The sequence below is a fragment of the Homalodisca vitripennis genome, chromosome 1 (genome assembly GCF_021130785.1).
Source record: "Homalodisca vitripennis isolate AUS2020 chromosome 1, UT_GWSS_2.1, whole genome shotgun sequence".
NCBI classification, from domain to species: domain Eukaryota; kingdom Metazoa; phylum Arthropoda; class Insecta; order Hemiptera; family Cicadellidae; genus Homalodisca; species Homalodisca vitripennis.
Genome location: NC_060207.1, coordinates 132,581,292 through 132,594,057, shown reverse-complemented (window position 1 = coordinate 132,594,057; position 12,766 = coordinate 132,581,292). Strand labels below are relative to the sequence as shown.

The following is a 12,766-nucleotide window of genomic DNA, read 5'->3' as shown; positions in this document are numbered from 1 at the left end:
ATATCCCTCCCCCCTTTCAAAGGGGGGGGGAAAGGAGGGTCACTTGAACTTTTCAAATTGCAACACCTATCTTGTGACATATTATTTGAAAGGTGAATTCAAAAGAAACACAATGACATGAGAAAAACATCTCTATAACTGTTGTAGCAAAAATTATGGGCAAACAATCCCTTACATCTAAGGTTGTAAATTAAGTCCTGATACACCTGGATATATTCCAAACGGATTGAGATATCAATGTACAACCTTCACCATACTTATTAAATTACTTTTTTGGATTTTTTTAGGATAACAAAAATGTCCCTCCCCATTTCAAAGGGGGGTAGGAGGGAGTAACATTAAATTTTCAAATTGCTACCACTATCTTGTGACATTACAAGTCCAAGATAATGACTTTAAGAGCTCCATTTAACATGATTATTGCTTTCTTTTTAAACCTCCCGGTCAAGAGTAAAAGTTAAGATGGCAATTTAATAACAAACGTTTTCATATAATTATAAAATTTCATACTAAAATCAGTTCACTTTCACCTATCTTTTATGAAAATTTAGTCTTAATTCAATCTCAAGTTTCAGAGTTATGATTTTTTTTAGGTTGCAATTTGGTTGGAAATCACAGAAAAACAGTACATTTTTCATTCTTACTACATAACTGGAAGTTATTATTTGAAAATGAATGGTTTTATATGTTTAAATGCAGAAATAAACAACTTAAATTTGAATTAAAACCCGTAATTGCACTTCTACTAGTTATTTTATAATTAACATCCAAACATGGGTATCTGTTATTAAAGCGATTTGCGCAGAGACTGTCTACACTATGCGTGAACAGTAGTTGCACAACTTAACCTTCTATAATTTTGCTGCCCGGGACAAACAATCCCCCCTTCCCCCCTCTACTACGACTCTGGGGAAACATTTTAAGGTGAATCTAGATGTTATATAATATTTTTGAATTTTTAAAGATGATTTTGAATATTGAATAAAAAAATAAATCTTTACTAAACAATAAAAAACCTATTAATAACATAATATACTCTTAAGTAGATGCATGTAATGTTTATGTTTATAGCAGACAATTTGGAGTAATTGTAATAATGTGGAACTTTGTATTTATAGGCATACTGAAAAAGGTATTCTTGAAGAAAAGTTAAAGGAGAGTGAAGAAAAAACTAAACGGCTTGAAAGTTCCCTTGTGAAAGAAAATGCATTACAAGAACAACTAGAGGTTAAACAGAAGGAAATTGAAAGAGTCCAATTCAGCTTAGATGCCATAAAAGATAGTCCTCAGGAAATTGAAAAGCTGAAAAAGGAAATTGTTGTATTAAATGAACACAACAAGGAACTAACTGTTAAGCTTGAAAAGGAAAGAGATGCTTCTGAAAAGTTAGAAAATCTCACAAGGCAGCTGAAAACAACAGAGGAAATCTTGGAGGGAGTGAAGGATAGCCCTAAAGAAATTGAAGAACTCAAAAAAGAGATTGCCCGAGTAAATGAGCTAAATCAAAAGCTAAGTGGTGATCTTGAAAGAGAACAAGAGGCATCTGTAAAACTTGAACATCTTACAAAACAGCTCAAAACCACTGAGGATATCTTGGAAGGAGTGAAAGATAGCCCTAAAGAAATTGAACAGCTTAAAAAAGAAGTTGCCCGAGTAAATGAATTGAACCAGAAGCTAACTTGTGATCTTGAAAAGGATAAAGGGGCTTCTTTAAAAGTCCAAAATCTTACAAAACAGCTCAAAACTACAGAGGACATGTTGGAAGGTGTGAAAGATAGTCCCAAAGAAATTGAAAAACTCAAAAAAGAAGTTGCAGAAATAAATAAACAGAACCAGAAGCTAACTGAAGAGCTTGAGAAAGAACAAGTAGCTTCTGGAAAGATTAAAAGCCTTACAAAGCAGCTAGAAACCACGGAAGAGCTTGTGAAGAAGCTTGAAGTTCAACTAGTAGCTGAAAGAGAGACCTCAAAAATACTTGCCGGAGTTAAAGAAAGAAAGGAGAGTCTTGAAAAACAAGTGGATTCCTTATTGAAAGAGAACCAAGAGTTAAAAAATAAAAATGAAATGGTTCTCTCTAAGACTAATGGAGTTGAAACAACAAATAATAATGGTAAGTTGTATTTATTTTTACATTTATAGTAGTTTATCACATTTTATTTTTCAAATCTCATAGTTTCAGTGTACTATAAGTGCTGATTTGGTGTGGTATATGGTACCAAGAAAAGAATTATCCTGTCAGTTTATTTATGGCTGTTCTAAAGTCATATCAGAGCTGTGCAAAACATTGTTTTTAGGGAAGTACAAAAAATAAAGGTCTGTCTGAAATGCACTTAGTTTGTAACTTGATTACGATTTCAGCTATCAAATATATTTTTGCATTGTAGCTATCTTATAGACAGTAATTTTGTACAGTATTTTTCCTCTTGCAAAATAGGATGATGTATATGTTGAATATCTGTATTTACACTGTGGTCTTGTATAAATGCCAATAAATATCAAGTAAGTACCACTTTTCCGCTTCACACCACGTAAAAACATGGCTAAAGCAATTTTATAATCAGAAGATATTTCGAATTTACAATCTTCAGTTAACAGATGTTTACCCTGTGGGCGAAAGACACAGCCTGTATGTGTCCTACTGCTCAGCAGACCAGAAGCCTAAAGACGCTATATCCTCTGTTGAGGAGATGACAGAGTAGCCTGTGCACGTGCTTTTTGTTCTCCATCAATTTTGCTAGATTATAGTGGTACCTTCTGCATTGGACTTTGAACTTAGTGACAGAATAATGTTTAAAGTGTTCAGAGGAATTGTTTATCATCTATCCTTAAGATAAAATGAATATTTCGGTCAACCATTCACCAGTAAAGACACGCAGCAATACCGGTACAAAATCCAAGTCTGTTAAGCTGCCTAGCCAGCGCGTTATCTAATCTGCCTTATGAGGTGCTGTCAAGACTGGCCTCTCCGACGATAGGATAATTAGACGTATTGTTCAACTCGTGGCTACCCAGGTATCGGAGACGCCACCATTCAGAATTCGCTGGCAGAGATTGATTGCCTGAAAGCTCAAGTGGCAGGCATAAAGAACAGCTTACAGATGTAAAACGGGGTTGGGCTCAACGTGCTGATGTGCTTGAACTGTATCAGTGACATAACAATCTGTGAGTATTTGGTGTAGAGGATTGGCAAGGAAAGGATATGGACAGAGTGATTGTGATGGTGTTGTTCAGGACGAAGCTTGGCTTCGACGTCAGCCTGACAGATTAGACCGCTCCCGTCATGTAGGGTGCTCCACACTGGCCTGATGACCACTGCCCAGCTAAACAAGACCCATCATTGTGAAATTTGTGAGCTACCACAAGTGACAGAAAGCCTTCAACAGTAAGGATAAACTGAAGGGAAGCCCAGTTACTGTCAGGGAGGACTTATCATTTATCGTCATGGGACACACAATGTCTGGACTCTAGACTGGAGGATCAAATGGATTTCCGCTGACAAACAAAAGAGGCCAGCTACGTGAACGCTCGACCACTGAGCTCTCTCTCTACTAATATGATTTCTTCCATAGGAGGGGTGTGTAAAAACTATTATAGAACTACTTATTTAAAAAAATTCAGTACATATAGTACATAATGTAATATTTATAGGAATAACAGTTTATCACATGTAATTAATTATATATTATGCATTACATAGTGAAATATTTAAAATTGTCTATATTCAAATGTTACAATTAATATAATTTGTTTCATTGATTACAATAAAATTATGTATACAAACTCCTAATTTTATTCTCACTAATTTTAGTAACTAAATTCAAATAAAATCTTGTTTAATTATGCATATTTTATTTAGTTTTTACTATATTATCTGATTATGATATTTATAGTCATCTCATTTTATTACTTTATTGACTTATTTTTTCAAAATGTTTTTCAATTTACATGCCTTGTAATAAGCAAAATGTATTATGTAGTAGTGTGCATTTGTAAGTTAATTATGTAAAGAAACATTATACTTTTTTATTAATCAATTTATTGAGGGAGTACTACAAGGTTGTGTTTCAATAGTAATACGAAGGTATGTTTATTTTTGTTTACAAATACAAAGCCTTATATTGATTTGGAAACCATGTGCGTATGTGGCTGTTGCAGCCGGGGCTGGTGGCAGGACAGCCTGCTACATTCGCAGCTCGGATGTTGTGATCTTGACAGCTGATAATGACTCTGACCCAGCCTCCACTCCCCCTCCTAATGCTCTTTCTGTTAACGTTCAACTGCTCAGTAATGAATTCCCTTTCTGAAACAATTGTTGTTCATGTCAGTGCACAATCTCTGAGGGGCCACATAAACAAAATCAGAGCAATTTTTCAGCTACAAATATTTGGTGTAATTTTAATATCACAGTCATTGTTAAAGCCAAGTATTTCTAGTGTTGAGGTATCACTAAATTGATGTGTGCTCCTGGTGATGGTATTGCGGTATACACCAGACACAATTTAAGGGCAAAATCATTACATAACTAGCAGCAGGAACCAGAATTTCTGTTTTTAGAGATTAAATTGTCCGGTTCAGATGCTCTGCTTCTGGAAGTTTGTTACCGGCCTCCTAAGATTAGGCATCTGACTGATTTTGAAAATTGTTTGTTGCGCTTTATACCAGGTTACAGTTGTGTCAATCGTGAGTGACATGAATGCAGACCTGCTAATAAAAATACCAAACAATGATTACAATCAACTGACCACTATGTTCAACTGCTGCAGTATGACCATTTTACCCCTTGACGCTACATATCATATGGCTGAATTTCACGCATTCTTACACTTCATTATACTCATAGTTAATGAGCTTAAAGACTGTATTCACATAGGGAAACTTCTGATTCCTGCAGTTTAAAAACATAACTTTATCTTCAGTGTGCTCTCTTACGAAATACCCAAGCCTGTTGGAAGGTTTTTGAAATATAAGGATTTTAGGCTTATGAACGATGAGCTCTTTATGGAAGATGTTCATCAAATGCCATGGCATTTAATAGAAATCCAGCCAGATGTAAATTCATTGGTCAACACATTAAATGCATTTATACTGTCTGTGTTTGACAAGCATGCTCTTGTTTTAAAACAAGTAAATAAACGGCACCCAGTACCTTGCCTTACTCATGGTATTTTTAATTTAATGGATCAATGGGACTTAGTCGACCAGAAAGTTTTAAAAACCAGTGATGAAGTGGACATGCAACAGAGTCAAGCAGTCTTTTAAATTCCAGATTGAGATGTATCAACACATTATTTGTTGAGAGAAAGCATTTGTCTACTGTTTTTGGCGTAGTGTGAAAAAATTGGGCTTTAGTAAGCAGCCCTCTGTAGTCCCGACCCAAGTTTCTTTGAATGATTATTTTATCTCGTTTCCTCAAAGAAACCATACTATTGCTAAGCAAAATTACATCACTTGTCTTCATAGTCAGTCCCCATGAGCATACACATCAATTCAAGACCAGTCATACTATTAGATTTCCTGCAGCCTCATTGTAACATCAGCACTAATGCAACTTGTTCTAGAAATATATCTGTTCGGCTGGTAAAAAAAATCGTATTATCTATTCTTCCATCAGTTACATTAATTTTCAATAAATCCTTAAGAACTGATAGCCTATTTTCCCCAAGTTTGCTTTTATCCGTCCCCTAAACAAGATCCCATCGCCCGCTTTGTCACAAGACTACAAACCCTTTAAGTATTCTGTCTGCATTGTGTAAGGACCTTGAACGAATAGCACATTGCCAAATATTTCAGTTTCTTGAATCATAGTACTGAAACTGCAATACTGCGAATAACAGATAACATCCGGCTTGCCACGAATCAGCGACAATTCACTGTTCTAGTCTTGTTCGTTTTCGCTTTCGACTGTGTCAATCACACTGTATTGGTTAAAAAAATTTTATTTATGGGATTTTATAACGAGGTTTTTTTATGGACAGGACCTTATCTGCGTGGAAGGCAGCAGTGTGTTGTTGTTGGCAACATACGAGGGTAATTCGGAAAGTAAGGTCCGTTTTTTTATTGAAAAAAAAAACCACAACAGATTTTTTCAAAAAACTTGTTTTATTTGATTCCTGACATCAATCACTATTTTTCTACATAATTTCCACTTTAGTTTAAACACTTGTCATAACGATCTACAAGTTTTTGAATGCCGGTGTAATAGAAGTCGGCCGCCTGCGACGATAACCAGTCTTGTTAACCACTTTAACCGGTGAAGTCGAGTGACGCCACTCCATAGACTGGCGTTTCGTTTCTGGGGTTATGTGGGAAACCCAAGTCTCGTCACCCGTCACAATGTGGTCTAAAAGGTTATCACCTTCCTGATGATATTGGATCAAAAATTCAAGAGCAATACCCATTCTTCTTTTTTTGTGTTCCTCAGTAAGCAGCCTGGGAACCCAACGTGAGCACAATTTGCGAAAATCCAAAATTTCAGAAACAATTTTAAACAATGTGCTCACGTTTGGAAATTCTATTGCTAATAGAGAAACAGTAAATCGCCGATCTTCACGAATTTTTTCATCGACGGCTTTCACCAAATCTTCGGTGATCACTGACGGCCGACCAGATCGTGGTTCGTCATGGACATTTTCCCGTCTATCTTTAAAACCTCTCACCCACTTCCGCACTTAGCTGTCACTCATTGCATTTGGACCGTACACTTCGCTTATCTGTCGATGAATATCCGCTGCTGAAACGTTCCTTGCTGTCAAAAACCGTATCACAGACCGTATTTCACAGTGGGACGTTCAATAGTTTTAAACATTTAAAAAAGGCACAGACAACAGCAGACTACAACGATTTCACTGCAAATAGCGTCGTTCTGCGCGCAATGCATGCCGGGAGTCAGGGTGCATGCGCATTTCGCTGCTCGCTTACTGTTTGTCTGGTTAACGCGAGTCGGACCTTACTTTCCGAATTACCCTCGTATCTGAGTGGAAACGTGTCACATGTTGTATATCTCAAGGGTCTATTCTTAGCCCTTTACTGTTTGCACTGTACATTAAAGATATACACACAGCACTGACAAACAACATTTCACGCTTATGCTGATGATCTCTAGATATATGCTCAATGTATCGTATGTATATATGTAACATTAATCGAACAATTGAAAACGTTAACTTAGACATTCAATAGATAGTACATTGGACTGAAAAGCACAGATTAAAACTTATTACAGACAAAACAAAATCCATAATAATTGGAAATTCAAGGCTTCTGAACATTTTTGTTGATAAGGAATATCAGTAAATGGTACTGCTTTACCTTATTGCAGTAATAAGGACTATTACTATCACACTGGACCGGACTGAATATGCCGTAGGTACTGTGAAAAGGTATTTACATCAGTCCATACACTTAAAAATGTTTTTTGCCATTCATATAAAGCTTGTTTTTATTTTAGGTTAGATTGGGTGTCACTAGTCTTCCCTCATTTTCTCTACTGTTGTCCCACGGTTAATGACATGACTGTCTTCTTGAGCAATAAATTGCAGAAGGTACAAAATTATTGTTTGCGTTTCTTGTTCAAATTAAGGCAAGATGAACATATCTCTTCTTATTATGTACAACTGGCAATGATAAAGTTGGACAATATGAATGATTTAAGAATTTGTATTTGATTTTTTCTATTTTAAAAGATGGTTTCCCAAGATATTTTATGAACTATTTTGAATTTATTGTTGTTGGAGAAGGCACAAAGAACACCCGCACAAGTTCGTATATGCTGTGAATTCCTCAACATAGAACAGCAGTTTTCAACAAGTCATTTGTCGTAACTGCTATGTTATTTTTTATGTGTATTAGGAATGGTATCGTTATTATTTTTAGACAAGTAAACAAATGTTATATTTCATTATTTTATGTGTACAAAGAAATTGTTACTTTTAGTTTTAATAATCACATATATTATTTTTATACATTATTTTGTCAAAGCAGTTATAATAATTGTAAGTATAATAATTTCCCTTTATTTATGTATGCTGTTTATTATCAATTGTTTATTTATTAGTAACACTCATTGTTGTATTTATATCTATTAATACAGGTTAAGTGTAAGAAAAGACCTAATGGTCCTAACTTCACCTGTAATAATAAAGAGCTTAACCAATCAGTCTGTTCTGTGTTTAGTAATAAACATTGTATTTTTTGACATTTCTGCTAGAATGCATTTAGATGCTCTCAGCTAGGTTTGGTATTTATTATTTTCATGGTAATATAATAAATATCTGGTGAAATGGGTTCATTTATTAGTTTCTTTCTAAATTGTGCTCGGTCATGTTTTGTTCACTTCAGAGCTTCAAACAAATGTGATTAAAATGCTTTGGTTTCAAATTTATTAGTTCACTTTATTTATGTAAGAAATTTATAAACAATTAATAAAATTATGTTTTATAAAACCAAGTAATGCCATAAAGAGCTGTTCCAAGTAAACTATTATGCACTGGACTGTCTGCTGCCACCATCTGCCATCGAGTGCCAAGCACTGAAATTTTTAACCACTGGCAATAGGTTAAACCAAAACTGACTAGAGCCAATAATAAAAAATCGCTTATAAAGTTGAGTGAAGGAGGGTGGAGCTGTATTGTGATGGCAGAATCATCCAAGGACACATCATTTATCTAGTACTAACTACTCCATTGGCTACTGTATTTGGTGCTAAACATCTTACTTATGTGTTACTTTTTTGACATATAGTACATTCTCATTTATCTGAATTAATTGGGATTGTGAGTGATCTGGATTGATGAAAATCTGTATAATCTGGAAATACAATAAAGCACAATAGATTACAGATAGTAAGGAATTTATTTGTTACAAATATAACAGTAAAATAGAATAAATTTATTACTTTAGTTTATAAAGATTAATAATAAGGAAAGGAGACTAACACCCAAAATAAACAATCACAGTCAGTCTAGCTTCTTCTCGGCATCAGAATGGGTAATAATATCTTCTGGCTGTACATTGTCAGAATTGTTTACTCTATCCTTTGTCATTGTTTAAGAACAAACTGCTAGTACAACACATCAGTGCTATTGTCGGTCATTTACATCTTTCAAATTCACAATCATCAACCCTGTCATAGCTCTACAACAGCATTGTTAATCTGTAATATAATACACATATTCTGAACACTGAACATGCGGAATTTAGCCATTAAGCTAGGAATTGATTTAATCCTCAAAAAACTGTAAATCTCTTCACTCTGTAAAACCAATCCGGTTCACTCAGAGATCCTAATAAACGAGTTCTGGACAAAAAAGTAGTAATGTACAACCTTTCTTTCGTCAAGCAAAGCTAGCTATTGTGATTTTCATTAAATTTTCATAATTTTTGTTGCATGAAATAATTTTACCACATCCAAATTAAAATTCTCTTAAAAATAGTTGACTTTTATTTCCTCCAAAAATAAAATTGAGGCCATGAAGACATAAATACATCTCAACATGCCAAAGTTTCCTAAATTATCTAGTTATGTGGAAATTATGAAATGCTGTTTAGTATTTAAAAAATATATTAATATTAGGATCCCCTGTATCTCAAAATGAACTTACCAACAGAGTAACATCATTTTATAGCTATGAGCATCAAAGGATGTTTATTTAAGATGGTTTTGATTTTTAATATTGAAAAATAAAGTCTACTTAGTAATGAAAGAAAAGTAGAGGAATAAAAGCTGTTTCTGTTATTTTTAGTCAACGAAGGAGAAAGCATGACAATAGAATTCCTGAACACAATCATCGCTGACCAACAACGGAAGCTGGAACAGCAAACAGAACTAATACAGCGTCTGCAAAACGGGGAACTCCCAAACACTACCACAACAAGGTCAGCAGCTCACAATTCAATAAAAGAGCTTATTTGTTGTATTGTCAGTTTATTATGCAAGTTGTTTTTAACCCTTTAAGTGATATGAATCATAAATTTTGACATTTATATATGTTTGGGAGTTATGAAAGTCTAATTTATGATGAATTATATTATCCGAATAATTGACGACTTTAGCTCTCGAACTGCCCAAAACAAAACAAACTCACTTGAATGGCTGCACTACGTCACTTCCTCGAGTAACAGATAGCAGTGGTTTGTTGTTATTCTCAGACGGTTAATGTTAGTTTAACTTAAAATGTCTGATCCATGTCATTCAGATGATACTCCATAACTTAACACTTCTATAGTTCTACAGAAAATGGTAGGGAAAGGAAAGCTGCTGGATGTGACTCAAAGTAAAGAAGTAAGTAGGCGCAAGTTGGAGATTATAATTATAATTTTGGTTTTGTTTGGATGATTTTTTAAGTGGTTTGATTGGAAATATCTACTCTATAGTTGCTAATGATATGGTAAATATGTTAGTTATTTACCTTATCTGTATATTACAAGAGATTTCTTGAGTAAAAACTGTTGGGAGGTGTCAAAATAGGATTAAAAACATAGTTTGCAAATGCTTCATTCAAAGTTTTAGGAATTTGTCTTTTAAAACATCATAATTCACTATTTTCAAGAATTACAAAATTGGTACCTGTAGGTATACTTAATTTTATTTTGGTCATAAATTTCTGTACATTGCCTTTCAAGATAGTTTATAGTTAGATAGTTTATAGCTTTGATGATAACTTTGATTTTAAAATGAGAGAAATTTGTTTTTATTTCTAAATTATTAATTACAGCAAAATATTATTTACCTTTTTGCTAAAAGCTGTAATTGAGGAAATTGAGTTTGAAGTTGAAATGCTTCCCTTGTTGTAGTGGTTGGAAATAGGAGGAATGTGGGTTGAGGTTCAGAAAGTCATGGTACTTTGTCGCTTTGACAAACTAATTCCCATATTACAAAACAAAACTTCCATATTTGTCATTTAATTTTGTGCATTAAAAATATCTCCAGGTACCAAATTTAATTTATTATTTATTGGTTAGGTTGCAATAACAAATAGCCCTTCCAGCTCAGTTGGAACAAATAGGTAGATTTTTAAAATTGATATCACTAAAATATTAATTTTTTTCATAAATTATTGATTTATGAAAAAAATTTCTACATTAGTCAAAAAACAAATTTTTATAAATAAGGAATCGGGAATGTTTTTTAAGTTCGAAAAGCTGCCATATTGGAATTAAAACGATATCTAGTTGGTTATTGAACTTATGCAATATATTTATATTATTGATTTTTATACCCTTTTTAAAATTGTTTCAGTATTTCTTCTGCCAGTTCTTGGTGATAAAATTTAGAATTCATGTGTAATTGATATCTTTAAAAATGTTTGAGATATAAATAATGTAAATGAAAAATTGGGAATTGTTATATGCATTCTAAAACACTGTACTTTTTCTCTAGGCCCAAATATAACATTTTAAAATTATATTTGGACCTATTGGGGTTATTAATTTGTTTATTTGAAAGGCTGCCATATTAGAACTAAATGACATACCAAGGTGACCAACAATCTTAGCTGATATTGAGAAAATAAATTTTTGTACCTATACCTATTTTTATCTTTAGATTTTTTGGCTCTTTTTGGGGCAGTTATTTCCACAAGCCAAATTATACAAGGGTGTCCATTTTAACTGTGCCACCATTGGTAACTCAAAAATGACTAAATTAATTTAAAAGTTTAAATAGAAAACTTCACTACTTTTTAGTGACAACTAAAAATATGAATTTATAATATCAAACTTATCGGCCATTTCCCAATATGGCGTACAACTTTAAAAACTCTTACAGAACAATCTATATTTTCTTGCAATTTTTGCTTTGACTTGTTTAGAAGCTACCTACAGTTTACTAAGGGTCCAAAAACCAACAAATTATGTACCTATCTATACAAGAAAATGAATAATCCTACTTACCTGTATGTATGTCTTTGTGCAGGTCAACACGTTTGCCCACTCCACGGCTATTTTGCGATATCTGTGATATGTTTGATCTCCACGATACAGAGGACTGCCCACGTCAAGGGGCGGACACTCCCCCACCACAGCAGTCACACACCTACCCTCGGGGCTTTGAAAGGCCATACTGCGAGACTTGTGAGAGTGAGTTTGATCATTGAATCTTGCTCCACTTTAAACTACAATTCATTTCTGGCTGATTGAACTTCTAACATTCCATTTGAATTTTTTAACTGGATCTTAACATAAATTTCTAAAGATTTTTTTAGACATCAGTTGAAATGTAATAATAACAATTATTAAAAAAATAAGTTATTGAGAGGGACTTATATCGTCTCCTGTAATATGCCATAATTAACTTAAGAGTAATTATTTGTTCAGCACAGCTTCTCCAGGTCTGAATCCCCCTTGGTTCTCCAAGTTCTTTATCTAGTTGTTCTTTAATAATATATAGAGTAATGTCATAAAGTGTCTTTTAGAATGTCTGTTATGAGCAGTCTAGGACGGAAATACCTCTATAATTGTCTGGATTACTTTTATTGTCTTGTAAAGAGGATCAATAATTGTGGGTCTGGTCCATTGTTGTGGAAATCTTTCAGAAATCCAGACTTTTTCTAATATGAAGAGAGGTAAGAGTTCTTGTTCCGCAAACTTCCATGCCTACAAAAATCAGTTCTTCACCACATGATTTGTAATTCATAATTTCTTTAATTGCCATTCCAACTTCTTTTGAAATCTTAGGTCCTAAAATCATTATTTTAAAGTACTTCTGAAATAATAAAAGGTGAGCAAAGATCAGGTCATAAAGATCATAAAGTTAACTGTAAAACCACTC

At 33.7% G+C, this 12,766-nt stretch overlaps 1 protein-coding gene across 1 annotated transcript in view; it reads left to right on the top strand.

The window, feature by feature from the left end:
- The window catches only part of LOC124371426 (CAP-Gly domain-containing linker protein 1), a 36,131-nt gene that overhangs the window by 17,835 nt on the left and 5,530 nt on the right, over positions 1-12,766 (top strand). The window contains exons 6-8 of the mRNA XM_046829760.1: positions 1,119-2,110; positions 9,741-9,873; positions 11,912-12,075. Of these exons, the coding sequence (XP_046685716.1) occupies positions 1,119-2,110; positions 9,741-9,873; positions 11,912-12,075 (1,289 nt within the window). The remainder of the gene's footprint in view (positions 1-1,118; positions 2,111-9,740; positions 9,874-11,911; positions 12,076-12,766) is intronic.